Here is a 15,097-nt window from a genome sequence, read left to right as displayed (position 1 = left end):
CTATATAATGAAACTAGTGTGGGGTTGAGGCCCTGGGAACTGATGTACATGGTTTGTGGCATTTTTGTGAAAGGAGGTATTGTTTCCTTATGAATGACTTAGATTAATACACAATTTCTCTATATCGTAATTCTCACCATTTTAAGAAAAGGCATTAATGAGTTAAATGTGCTTACAGAAAAAGAAATCTGTTTTGTGTATTTATAGGAGAAAAAAACCCATGTTTATTCTATTTCATATTTTTTTGCCATCCTGGTTCTTTCAATAGTTGCCTTCTTTATGTGTACGTAGATGAATGGGCCATTTTACACTCATAGAAAAAAAGGCAATCTTCTGGCTGTGTATGCTCTAAAATATCTGGATTCTGGATGTTCTAGAACTCAAAAACATGTCACTAAATTCAACATAAAATATAAGACAGTATAAGATTACAACCTTTGAATTTATGCAACACAATTTGCTTGATTGAATGCAGAACCATGTTATTTTTGCCCTTTCTCTGAAGAATAAAGAGCCTAAAGCAACTGACTATTTTTAGGGAGGTGTCATTGCAAATATTTAACTACTTGGCCATTGTGATCAATTTGTAAAGCATGTGGCTGTCAGAAGTGCTCAGATTTGTTGAACTTCTGACTACTGATTCTTTTGTGGTAATTTGATCATCATTTTGTCATCTATGTGGGGATCTTTCTGCCTTGGGAACTTTGAGGGAAGTAGAACGGGTACAATCTAGTTGTTCTCTTCCACATGCAGTTTGGATTTTACTCATGCAGGCTGCTGCCAAGAAGTGGGTGGAAAAGTGATGAATTGAATCCATGAGATTGTTAATACTTTCTTGCTTCTTTAAAGGAACTCCCGTAAAGGAGACTGAAACGATCTCTTGATAGGTTCTCCATAACTATTTCTCAGTTTCCATTCATCTTCTTTCTTCTTCTTCTTCTCCTCCTCCCCCCCTCCTCCTTTGCTTCAGTGGTTATTTAAATTGTTATTTTATATATTTTATTGTAGGTTTTATTGGGTGTATTTATGCTGTGGCCATTTTGGAGCAGTCTTGTGTGTGATCTATAAACATTGTAAATACATGGTAATAAATAACTGGAATTGCTATTTTAAGGCTATAAAATAAGGGGGTTTTTTTGGTTAACATTCTGAATTCATTCCACAATTTTTTATTTTTTATTCACTTTTTCATATAGGTTTTCCAAGGACATTGGGTCAAGCTGAAGCACTTGACAGGATATGTGAACTGGATCTAGTGATAAGTTTGAATATCCCATTTGAGACTCTTAAAGACCGACTTAGTGCTCGTTGGATTCACCCAGCAAGTGGCAGAGTATATAATATGGAATTCAATCCACCTCAAACCCATGTAAGATAATGAACTGTGATTTGATGAGAGGAAGGGTAGGCATGCAGATAATTCAGTATCCTATAACTTGTATTTTCTAGATAGACTCACACTGATATTGGGGAAATGAAAGAGGAGCAAAAACAATGAGAAACTCAACTGCGGGAGGAAGGGAGAGCAGGGGGAATAAGTATGGCTGGCTGAATGTCCAGCTCTTTCCCAGAAATGATTTTGAAATACAGGCAGTTCTTTACTTAATTACTGTTCTGTTTAGCAACCGTTTGAAGTTAGCTAGTTACTTAAAAATAATTTTATGACAGGTCCACACACTTATGACCATCATAGCATCCCCACAGTCACATGATCGTGATTTGGATGCTTAGTAACCACTGTGTATTTATAATTGTCGCAACATTCCACAGTCACATGGTTGCCATTTTTATGCTTCATATCCAGCTAATGTCAAGCAGATTTAAGGGACTAGCCAGCAATACTATAAAAATCACAAGTTGTGGTCACATGATGTCTTACTTAATGCCGATGGATGATTTGTTTAATGATCACCAGTCTTTCCATGTTATTTAGTGAGGGAATTGCCAGTGAATTAAGCAAGGACAATCTGTACTACTTAATGATTAGCTGGCAGTATGCTGCTGATTTCTATTAAGCAGACAAACATTCAGCCTTGGATCAAAGACTCTTAGATTACAAGAGACACAAATCATCCTGGTGATAGAAAAGAGACCTCAGACTTCAGCAGCACTCAGGAAGTACTGACTGCCACAGCCTGTTGATGGGTAGCAGGTTAACTGAATTTATCTATCTGTGCACCCTTGGATGCCTAGATCTTAAAGACTGTCTTATGGGACTACATTGTTGGTTTCAGCAGGCTATTCTAGGACTATCTTTACCCAAAGCCACACAAGTCAGCCAAATATAAATTCCAATCATTGGAAATGGTTTGAATCCCTGTATGCATTTCCTACATATAATTCCTTTGACCGCATCCGTCAAAGGGACACGGTGGCTCAGTGGCTAAGATAGCTGAGCTTGTCGATCAGAAAGGTTGGCAGTTCGGCAGTTCAAATCCCTAGCGCTGCGTAACAGAGTGAGCTCCCGTTACTTGTCCCAGCTTCTGTCAACCTAGTAGTTCGAAAGCATGTAAAAAATGCAAGTAGAAAAATAGGACCACTTTGGTGAGAAGGTAACAGCGATCTGTGCACCTTACCACTTAGTCATGCCGGCCACATAATCACAGAGATGTCTTCGGCTCTTTGGCTTTGAAACGGAGATGAGCACCACCCCCTGACTAACACATATGTGCAATGGGAACCTTTACCTTTATATATTTCCTAAACAGCTTGCCTTTGATAGAGTTAAAAAGAGATTCCAAAACTTACATTCAAGAATATCTATACATGTCATCCCCATAGACTCAAATGCAGAAAAACAGGATAGCATTTCAGTCAAAAATATAGGGAATTGTGACCTTCACATCTGGGGAGATGAGCTATTAATCATATTGCAGCCTAGCGAATGGTGTAAATTAGGATATGGTGTTTTTTTTCTTGAAAGGTATTTCAAGAAATTTTTCAACTTGCAGGCTTTTAAAATTTACTGTTTCCCACACAGTGTAATTCACACCATATTTTAAACAGGGTATTGATGACATTACTGGTGAACCATTAATTCAACGGGAAGATGATATACCCGAAGCTGTTGCTGCTAGACTAAGAAAATACAAAGATGCTGCAAAGCCTGTAATGGAATTATACAAGTGAGTTGGAATCCAAACACCATACTAGCTATTTTTAAAGCAATACAAGAAAATGGAATGTGTCAATAGTCTTTTATTTTTTTAATGATATTTTATTAAAGTTTTACAGATATAGAAATAAAAAACTGACATCATCTTAGAAAAATATAAAAGTAAAATTTAAAGTTCAAATGACGAAAATCATGGGATACAATACAAATAGTTTTGGATAATACAAACTTTACTGAATATTTTCCCTCTGTTCTGTTATCCTACACCAATTGACATGTGAATGTATGCCCAGATGGGGCATAAAGTATCTTATTAGACATGCCTTTTATTTTCTTTGTTCGGTTACAAACTGAAGTATCCCTTTCACAATCTAAAAAACCTCTGGGAATATAGCTAATGGCTTAATCATGATTACACACGATTTGTATCCAACAATTGCTAAATGACTTACATAATTAATACAACTAAAATGAAAATTAGCAGTTGATCATTCAACTATATTTCAATTGGTTCTAAAATGTGATCTTGTGCTAATTGAAGTACTTAAATAAAAGTTTCAGTTAATGCAGTTTTAAGATTCTGGATTTATTGCTCCCATGTTCCGTCTTTAGAGTGTACAGTAATGTGTATTACCACATTTTAAAGGAAGTGGAATAAAAATTAGCCTGGATATCTTTTGCGGTCCTCCTAATAGATTGAGATTGATCCTAAGTATCTACCGTATTCTCAAATCCTACCATATAACTTTTGCTGATTTAAAATGGTGTAAGTAATGCAACGATCAAGTTAAGTATCTGAGAAGATAAAGGAAATATGAATTAACAGTTTAGTGTGTAGTGTCTTTTTTATTACCTATTTTTAGGTTTGTAAAAATATTAAAATTTATAACACAAACTTATATGTAAAGTTGGAAATGGCATGTATCATAAAAGAAAAAATCTAAGCAAAACTAACTGAAAAAGATAGAAATTTTAAAAAACAAAAAAATAAGGTTTGAAATATCACTACTTGTCCAATGTAAAGATTTTATGAATTTATTCAAATGATTACTATTCATATCTTAAACACTAAGCTAAACTTAGATAATAAAATCATATTGTTAGAACTTGACTCTCTGCTGAAACAAAACTAATTGCAAAACAGAGTTGACCAATATAATAGAACCAATAAATTAGTAAATAACAAGAACTAGTGCACAGGCATATTTCCTGGGGGACAGTATCACTTTCTTTACAACAGTAGTCAGACTTTATTCAGAGTTCTTCACAAATTGATGCATTTTAATTCTTTGCAATTTTGTTTAATATATTAATATTTCTGAACCTCCAGGTCAGGAGTGAATTTCAGCAGGTTCTGACAGGTTCTGGAGAACCGGTAGTGGAAATTTTGAGTAGTCCAGAGAACCAGCAAATACTACCTCTGGCTGGTCCCAGAGTGGGGTGGAAATGGAGATTTTGCAATATCCTTCCCCCAGGAGTGGGGACAGAATGGGGATTTTGCAGTATCCTTCCCCTCGATTGAGGTGGGAATTGAGATTTTGCAGCATCCTTCCTCTGCAACATTCACCAAGCCATGCCCACAGAATGGTAGTAAAATAAAATAATTTCACCACTGCTTCAAGAGCTTGGTTCATCATCATCATCTGTAAGGAATTTCAGTAAGGAATTCAGACATAACATATACAATTAAAACACAGATTGACAAAGACTATACTCATACATTTTTTTCTGTTGGTTATTTTTAATTCTTTAGCCTCTTAATGATACTAGCAATAGACTTATGTATCACTTTGTAGTGCTTTACAGGCCGCTCTAAGCAGTTTACCAAGTCAGTACCCACAACAAGATGGCTCCTCTTTTTATCAACCTTGGAAGGATGGATGACTGAGTCAACCTTGAGCCAGTCAGGTCCGAACTCCTGGCAGTGAGCACTGAGTTAGCCTGCAATACTGCATTCTAACCCCTGCGCCACCATAGCTCATATCCCTTTTCATGTATTACCTGATTTTACATTCAATTGTGAGGTTACAATATAGATACTAAACACAGTTTTACTTATATTTTAGTGAGTAGTGATTTTACATTTGGTTAACTATTTTTAATTGTTTTTTTTCTTTATTCCATAGTTTTATATGTTCATGTTTAAATAACATAACCCCATAGTGCACCTTCCTTATAATGATTTTATATTTTGGCTTGTACATTTCTCACAATGCATAAGACTGCATTTCTATCACAAGGGGATTGCAGTAGTTTTATCATTGAGTGATATTTTAGGGTGATTGATGACCAGAATAAAGATACTGCTATATGGTAGAGAAAGCTAAAGAATGCAACAGGGGGCAGAGTCAAAAATAGATGAGATGCCTTTACTGATGCATTTTCTTTTCTATCAGTTAGTCTCTCATTCTGTTTTTGATGGCTTCTCAGTCTGTAAGCATCAAGCTGCAGGAAAGGGACTGGTTTTTAAAATTATCCTGAGAGATGTGTGATTTTAGGCTTAGATATAATCTGCATATGACAATGAACTAATGGAAGAGATATTACAATTACTACATATTAAAATTAATGTAAGTTTGGTTGACCAATTGATTAAAAAGATGTTTATGCATATATTACTTTTTCTGTTTATTTAATAAAGCAAATTGCAACTCGGTTATTAAATAAATGTTCTTTTAATGAGCCTGTTTATTGGCATTCTATTGATAGCTATGATTCCTGGAATTCAGAACTAGTTGCCTAAAGTCATAAGTAAAATTACTTATCAATAAAGGTATGCACACTGACAAATATAAAACATTCAGTCCTGTTTTATATTGTTATATAATCCTTTTGGCTTTTACTAAAGAACCCAGTAGAACCTGCAATACTGGTTTCCTTAAACTTATTCATTTGCTAACACGAATGTCTAATCTCTATTTCAGAAACAGAGGGATTCTTCACTCATTCTCTGGAACAGAGACCAACAAAATCTGGCCCTATGTTTATACTTTGGTGTCTAACAAGATTCCTCCAATCCAAGCAGAAGAAGCTAACTAAGCATCTGTAAAATGGGAATAAGAATTTTATGTTGTTGATTTTGATCTTGTTTATAATGTGCTGTATCTGTTCTCCGCTCTTTTTTTAAAAAGAGTAGCTATTCTCTATGATTCTACTGGAGAATAGTTGTGGAACACCATCTTTCAATGATCACTCCATATGGAATTCTACTTCTTGGCATATAAATACTTGTGCGTGGACTTCAAGTAATTGTAATTGATATGCAGAGGCAGTTACACCTGAGCACTTCTGTAGAATCCATTGTTCAGTCTCTCCAGCTACATTTAGATCTTCTCTGTATTCAGTGTGCATTTTCATGGATCCTTAATCTAACACTCCATTTAAATGGAAACACACAGTATTCTAGGTGTATCTTCAATAGGGTATAAGCAGTGTGGGAAAATACATGCATTATGTAGGTCAAATAATGTATGTTTTGTACTTAAAAACTGAGACGAATCATGGCGAATTCAATCTCTCGGTTTGCTAAGAAGACAAACTTAGATATAATATCTGTTATAAAATGCTGCTGTATAATAAAATTAGACTTTTAAATTTCAGTGGCTTTAGGCCTTTCTTTGTTGAAGACCAGGCCTGTTCTAGTTCTAAGAACAGTTGCACTACATGGTTAGTGGTTTTAAAACTTGGATTTTATAATATAGTACAGTGTTGGCGAACCTTTTTGGCACCGAGTGCTGAAATGGGAGTGTGCACAGGGGAGAACCAGAAACCGGAAGAGCAGCTCCTTGGCGTGCGTGTGCAGGAGCACAGGAAACTGGAACAGCAGTTTCTGACGCACATGTGCGTCCCGGAAAACTGAGTTCCCAGTTTCCAACATGCATGTCTTCCAGTTTCTGTTGTACATTGTGTGCAAAGACCAGCTGGTCTGCGCACACCAGAAACCGGAATCTCAGCTTCCAGGCATGCGCATGCACACCAGGAAGCTGCTCTTCCAGTTTCTGGTGCTCCTGCGCACGTGAAGACCAGTTGGCATGTGCGCGCTGGAACCTGGAAGAGCAATGGGCAATGGCTAGTGTGTCTGGAGATATGGCTCTGCGTGCCACTTCTGACACATGTGCCATTGGTTCACAATCACGGCTATAGTACAACCAATCACTAAAAGTGCAATATCTCTTATTTTTTTGTTCCTGTAAATTTTTCCCAATTAGCCAAATGATTATGTGGGCAAACATAAGTCAGACCTGGTTGGTTGTTGATGTAATAAGTAGCAAAAATCAATTGCTGTAGAGGTGGCGAAATAGATATTTGCAGTTATATGTCGCATTTTAGAATTGTCCAGGTAACAATGGACAATGCTTGGTGACATGTGCAAAAAATGTATATCAAGAGTATGACTTAATTTAATAACAAGAAGGAGACTTCTGACTTTACTGCCTATATTTCCAGCATCTCCTTCTTTCCTTGCTAATTGCTTCATCAGCATCTGACTAAGACGTTAAGAGAAAGCTTTGGAGATCTATTTACTGCAGGTGTCAAAATCACGTTATCATCACGTGACATATCAGGACTTTCCCCCCCCTTCGCTAAACCGGGCATGGGCAGCGTGTGACGCATCCGGCCCATGGGCCAGGTGTTAGATAGCCCTGATCTACTATGAACCTATTCCTTAATATTTATTCTGCTTCTACAATGTTCTTCTTGAGTTTATATGCTGCGATGGTGCAGTTAATGTGAGTATTGACCAAATTCCTGCCAGCCAATTTTAAATCAACAGTTGAATAGATATATTTAACTTGTGGTGTGTTTGTTCAAACTTATCTTTTCTCAAGGGATCAATTTCTACTCTGCAATGAATATGAGAAAACTGGGGCATTGCTGTAGGAATCTTTACAGGATTTGTAGGATTCAACATTTTTTTTGATAGATGGTGCTAATGATCTTTGTTGGCCCATGTTAAGTCCTAAAAAGGTCTATAGGAGATGTAAAAACAGCATAACTTTGCTAAATTGTGGCAAGTTGCCTTATTTTATATAGTAGAAAAGGGATGAGGTGAGGTGGAAATGCATTTGAACAAATTAGTCTCTTACAGTGTTGTTATTTTCTCTTGATGCTTTTGATATCAAAATTATGTTTCTGATGCAATAGAATTAACGTCTACATATAATGCAATTTTTTTCTGCATTCCTACAAACATACACTATACATTACCTGATACTTGGGGTTGGGGGTGGGGAATGGCAATTGCAATTAATATTTTCAAAATTGAATTGGCAAAGCTCCCGTGTTAGTATAGTACATTTCAAACTGTTAACTTTAAGAACTTTGTGTAGTTATTTTGTGACCTTTCTGCATAAAGTTTATGCAGGAAGATATACTACTACACAGTTCATTTTTTATATCTTTACAAGTTTAGTATGAAGATCTGAACCAAATCATATACTGTAAGCATATGTTTAAGTACATTTACAATTTTTCCCGATTGGGAAACTTGTTCCATCTATGTCGGTGATTAGCACCCTTTTAATAGGCCTACTAGAGCTTGGTTGCAACAATTAAATTATCATTAGATATCAGCTGATGAAGAAATTACAATTACAAATCCTTGCTGCCTTCTAGTAGTAGTGCACATTTTTGAATCTAGATCTGGTAGCTTTTCCTGTGAAGATCTTCATATTGACCTTGTAATGATATACCACTCATTTTAAAGAACATACATTACTACATGATAAAAGACAATAGAAAGAAATTGGTTTTCATTTTTGTAAGAAATTTATTTTTACACAAAACATTAAGAGGGAGAACCAGGCTGCCGTCCTAGGTCCATACTTGCCCAGGAGCAAATCTTCTTGAGTTCTGTGGATCTCATAAATTGTTACCCATGGGCCCACTTGCCTTTTTAAACTTTACACACAGATATTGCTACCAATGCACTATTTTGTTACTTGTTAAAATTTGATTTAAATAAGTACTCTAGCAATTACTTATGCGTGAGTGTGCAAATGCAAGTTAGTTACTCTCTGTTGCCTTTGTTGTTTTCACAGAGCAATTGAAGTAGATGCCAAAACATTAAGGCCCATCGCATCACAGTAGAGTATTCTCAAACATTTAAAATATGAAGCTTGTGCTCATTGCACAATGTGCATGAAATCTGCTAGAGTCATGTATATGTCAAACTTGTAGTATGTTCTACTTCAAAAGCAAAGACTTGCTTTTGGCTGATAGCTACTTCAGCATATCACTGCAACCACCATACTTTCATTTATTACTACTCTCAAGCATACTGTTGGATTTTTATCTGTTTTATCTGTTGAATCTTTAAAAACGTTGCCTGCTGCATTGCCATTTAATCTTATTTTTTAATGATGTATAAGCATTTATATGAAGCAATACTTGCTGTCATGTTATTATGGAAGAATGAACATGTCTGAAACCAGCCCAAGGTTTTTACTTTGTAATGAAAAATAGAATGCCGTTTGGATTGGTTGTTCTGAGTGCTTCAATGTCTCTGACAATTCATTAATTGAAGATTCCATATATGTAGGTGCAATCTATCTACTGTATTTTAGCATGACTGGTTTTAGAACTTCTTAAGAAAACAAATTACCGATCACAGTATATATTTGGAAATATAGCTTTTCAAAGGTATTTTGGCATTCTTTTAAAAGACCTTGAATCATTTCCACCAAATTCCATTAACTCTCACTATTGATACTTCCTTGATGCTAACAATAAGTGAAATTCAAAGCATCACCCTTGTTGCAGCTTTATAAAGTTTATAGATTTCAATGTAACAGCATATTTAAGAGGAAAAGGAAACCATGTTAAATATTATATATATCTTAACTCTTTTGAAGATAACAAAGCATTGGCACAATAAGAATATTTTATGCACATTATGATGTAAGATGGGCAGCTATAGCTACAGCTTTTCACTGTAGAAAGAAGGTTCACTTTCTCCTAACCTATTTCTGCTCAATGTCTAATGTCACCAAGGAAGAAATGATAAAATCCTCTCTAGTTTCTAGAGTCTAGATTTCAGTACTGTTTCTGGAAAAAGCTCTCTTATTTGGTTTCTGTGATGGGTATATACATTGCACTAAATCAAGATATAATGGCTTGGTTTGAATGTAACGAACCCTAAGTCATAATGGGTGAATTCACATATCTTAGCCCCAAGCAACCATTTGGTTTAGCTTTCTACTCTGCCACAAACTTTTTTCTGCTTGGTGTCTAATTAGTGTCAGTTGATTATGAGCATCGACCTTAAATGTAGGGTTGGGTATGAAAAGCAGGTCTGGTTTTCAAAATTATTTAATATGGTAGAAAATTAGGCTGAGTTTATACAAGGGTGTCAAACTCAAGGCCCGTGGGCCGTATCCGGCCCATGGGGTGATTAAATCTGGCCCATGGGGCCAGCCTGGATATAGCAAGGGACCAGCCTATGGTGCTTCTGGCAGCCAAAATGGGGCACAGGGGTGAATGTGCATAATTTAGCCAGCAGAGTGATGTTTTGGCCAGTAGGGAGTCCATCCCATCTCCCCCCCTGCCTGGCCCACAGAAAAGAACTACAATGCTGATCTGGCCATCAAAGAAATCCAGTATGACACCCCTGGTCTCAAACATACTGGTGTTGAAGTCTGCATCTTTAAGCATCCTGCTTTTCATTGCAATGAACAATAAAAGTCATAAATGACATGGTATTAGTTGGTATAGTGGATTAAGGCATATGGTCAGAAACCAGGAGATTGTGAGTTCTAGCCTTGCCTTAGACACAAAGCCAATTAGATGATTAGGGGTCATTCTCCTTTCTCAACCTTAAGAAGCAAGCAATGGCAAACCCCTTCCAAAATATCACTAAGAAAATTGCAGACTCTTGTCCAGGCAGTTGCCAGAGTCAACACTGACTTCAAGACATTCACATAAATCTTCACCCATCTTACATTGCAGCCAATGATCTAAGGAGGAACAAGTGATTACAGCAGACAACATTTGCTTATGTCACTTGGTCCATCCCAATGATCTGGAGATGTGGCCAAGAAAGATATATCAGTTCTAAACAAGTATCATTTTGTATCTTTGTGAAAAGAAAATGAATCTGAAAAATAAATACATATGCTGTATGCAAAGATAAACAATGACAAATCATGGTAGACAATGGTTTTCCAAATTCAGAATTGGACCTTTGTTGGAATGCTTCAGTTCACTTTTCTGATAATTACACTTAATTACACTTGTACATAATAAGTCAGTATGGATCCACTAATGGCTTAAAATAGCAGTGGATAATTGAATTCTTAGTATACGATGTACATACTAAAAGAGGAACGTAGATTTTTCAGTTAAATGTTTACATGATTGTACGGGGGGATTAAGTATGAAAGGGCTCAGAACCATTACAGACATCTGAAATCAAAACAATTTGAGAATGGATTGGGAGGATCCAATGTCGTGACAATACACGTGCAGTCTTGACAGTCCGAGACTGCCGTTGACACTTTTGCTACTGGACGGTCCAGTTGGACCTAAACCATCCCGTAGAGATGGTGAACAGGAAGACAAAGCCTTGCTGGTCTCAGGGACATCGCAAAGTCCCTGATTGACCCAAGGGAAGCGCTTCAAGCCGGCGGCAAACAGGCAGCCCTAGGCTGATGAAGTTGGAGACGGCTCCGGAAGGAAGGAAGTGAAAGTGAGTCCATCGGGTGAGGGTGTTTTTTTTCTATTCTGAGAATGATTGCCCAAAGAAACTTTTTAAAAGAGAAATTAGTCCTTTAAATAAAAGAATAAAGCAGCAAATTTAATTTTTATTGGACTGCCTTGGAAAGTTTTTGTTTTTTTCTTTGTAATGATATTTTGTAGATTGAAGTGACCGTAATGTTTCCTGTTTCTTTTCTTAAAGTGAACGGATTGATTTTTTCCCCTCTATTCTTTGTCACCTTATTTTTTGGCTTGAACTAAAACCTTTTTTATTTTAACAATTCTTCCTACCATTTGTTTTTAAATTCCATTAAACACAATTAAAGACCTTTGTTTTTCATAAGCTTGAGACAAGTATGAAAAAGTGGAATCTGCCACTCGGAAGTCAGAGTCTGGAGGTTTTTTTTTTAAACAATGTATCTTTCGTTCTTTCTTCTTTGATCTCACTGACTTTGTAACTGAAGGGTTTGCAACTTGCTTACAAAATCTGATAAAGAGCCAAGGGCACGAATTGTTCTAGCAGGTGCTTTGGAAAATATTTTGGCAAGGGAAGGAAAAGGAAAGAAAAAGATAGAACCCTTCTTTGAAGAGTACAAAAGAACTTGTACTTAAGTCAAAATATATATAGCCACCAGGTGGCACCTGGGCCTTGGACCAGTGGGGAGGAGACAAGGGAGAGTGATCCAGAAACCAGCAGTGAGTTGTTCCTGGATGCATGCCAAGAGCTACTTGGTGTCAGAAGCAATTACGCAATTACAGGAGGTAATTGCGCTCAGCTGATGGCCATTAGGCTCCTCTCCAGACTATAAAAATGACTGCTTGTGACACACCCTTCTTGCAGAAGTCTGACTAAAGAGAACGTAACTAACTTTGCATGCTGGATTGCTGCCAAGGTTTGTCTGTTAGTCTTGTTATTAAAGGACATTCTAATTAGGCTTGTCTCGGCTTTCGTTACTGGACGGAGGAGGGGGTCAGAATATATCTATACCTATATCTATATCTATCTATCTATCTATCTATCTATCTATCTATCTATCTATCTATCTATCTATCTATCTATCTATACACACACACACACACACACACACACAAAAGGCTTGGAAGACTAGAGTGGCAGTAGCTATCAGATTCCTTTTTTCTTTTTCTCTCCTTTTTTTGGAAAAATGGATCAATATGCAAATGAGGAAACCTTAAAATTTTTGAAATATCCTGGCTGGAATTCAAAATATATTGGAAGGATTTGGGAGATTTGAGAAGAAGTTGGATAGACTATTGTTTCTCACAGCAAAAGATGATGGGGTTGGAATCTGCCACTCGGAAGTCTTATTAATGGAGCAAACATGGGTGAAAGTGGAAAGAAGGGAAGATGGAAAAGTGAATTTGACAATTTGGAGCTTTATCCTAGATTTCAAGATCTAGGAGGAAAAAAAGGTGATAATGATGGAGTTAAGAAGAGAAACCTTTTCAGAAATAAGTCTGACAACCAAAGACAAGCTAATTTCAATAACAATTCAAGAGCAACGAGATTATCTGAGAGATCTTTCAAGCAATAAAGTGCGGAGAGAAGTTTATAAAAACTTTATAAAGGAGTTAAAAGACAATTGACACAACAACTGGCAAGAGAGATAAGACTGTTTTGCCACTGGAAAGATACAGGTTGATAATGAAAGTTGATGATAAAAAGCTAGTTAATTTTTGGTGATTAATTTTAGTATTTTGTAGATTGTTTTAGATTGTTATTAAATATTTATTCATTAACAATTAATTACAATAACAATAATGAAATGATAACCTTAACTAGTAAAAGTAACAGGGATATAAATTGTAAATTTGGACTTGGGGAAAAGACCTATAAATTTTATTAATAATTTTTTATTTAGATCTTGTTATAAAGGTGTAATTTCTTTTGGATCTGATGAGAGGAGGTGTGATATAAATAGTAAATAATTTTTAGCTAACTACAACAATAACAAGAAAATGTTAATGGATAATGTTTAATGATATATACATGTGTTGTATTGGTAAATGCAAATTGGATACAAGCTTTAAATAGTGCAGTGTTTTTCAACCACTGTGCCGTGGCACACTAGTGTGCCGTGACATAGTGTAAGGTGTGCCGTGGGAAATTACTTTATATATAGTCAATATAGGCACAGAGTTAATTTTTTTTAACATTTTCTAATGGTGGTGTGCCTCGTGATTTTTTTCATGAAAAAAGTGTGCCTTTGCACAAAAAAGGTTGAAAAACACTGAAATAGTGAGTTGAGGGGAAAAGGGGGGGAAATGCTTAGATATCTTATTAATTGATTTTTTTTCAGAATATGTTATAAAGGTGTAATGTTATTGGAGGTTTATTGAAATTGCGAATGAATGCCAGTAGGTGGTTGTGTCTTTAAATACAAATGATTTCAGATAAAAGCACATTTAAATAATTGTAGTTAAATGAGAATTGTGGTACATTGATAGTTAAATTCATAAAGATTTTTGATTTAAAATGTACAATTCAATATGAATGAAATATAAGTAATGATTGTGGAAGAAATGCACGAAATGTATTTGTAACCAATTGACATGCTTTCTACAAGATGTAGTGAAGGATGATTCTTTTTTTGTGTTTTTGTTCAATTAAAACAATGAAAAAACTTTAAAAAAACAATTTGCGAAAGGTACTTTGAATGATACATTCTCTTATTAGACTCATATTTATCTCAAGTCACAAATACAGAAAAAGGAAGGGGAAAAAAGGAAATCAATATACAGTACTGTATTTTAAAAGTTGGGTTAAATCTGCACTTGACAATACTGAGTTTAAATTCTAAGGATAAAATATTAAGTTTTCAATAGTCCTATTTTAACATAAGAAATTTTAGATATCTTGGTGAAGCCTTGAATATTAGATGTCCTCGCTGAGAGGTGTGGAAATTATAAAAATGTGCATGACACAACTAAAAGGTCAAGAGTCAAGGAGGGTAAAGGAAGAAAATAGCATAAATAATCTAGCTGGGAGAATTACGGCCAAGGTAACACACGTGACCATCTGCCAAGGGGAGATTCATGGCATCACATTTGCTAAAAGTTGACTCCCTTTACATGACTTACTGAAAGTCTGAGGACTAGTGAATATCACCATTTGTCTCTAATAACATAGAAAGGTTGTTTTTATTTTTGGAAATTTTGTTAATCCTGGCTTTCTAGTCATAGAAATAAAGCATGACTTAATACCAGCTTCATTTCTTCTACTAGAACAGCTTTAAAACTATAATAGACACATCTCCTAATAAAGGTAGT

General features: G+C 35.8%; 1 protein-coding gene across 2 annotated transcripts in view; it reads left to right on the top strand.

Moving 5' to 3' along the window:
- Window positions 1-6,714, top strand: part of AK4 (adenylate kinase 4) — a 28,367-nt gene extending 21,653 nt beyond the window's left edge. For both annotated transcript variants that reach the window (XM_032218512.1, XM_032218511.1), the window contains exons 4-6: window positions 1,197-1,369; window positions 3,007-3,125; window positions 6,040-6,714. In XM_032218512.1, the coding sequence (XP_032074403.1) occupies window positions 1,197-1,369; window positions 3,007-3,125; window positions 6,040-6,154 (407 nt within the window). In that variant the 3' untranslated portion in view covers window positions 6,155-6,714. The remainder of the gene's footprint in view (window positions 1-1,196; window positions 1,370-3,006; window positions 3,126-6,039) is intronic.
- The last annotated feature ends 8,383 nt before the right edge of the window (window positions 6,715-15,097 follow it).

The sequence above is a fragment of the Thamnophis elegans genome, chromosome 5, assembly GCF_009769535.1.
Source record: "Thamnophis elegans isolate rThaEle1 chromosome 5, rThaEle1.pri, whole genome shotgun sequence".
NCBI lineage: Eukaryota > Metazoa > Chordata > Lepidosauria > Squamata > Colubridae > Thamnophis > Thamnophis elegans.
This window is presented reverse-complemented; position numbering and strand designations above follow the sequence as displayed.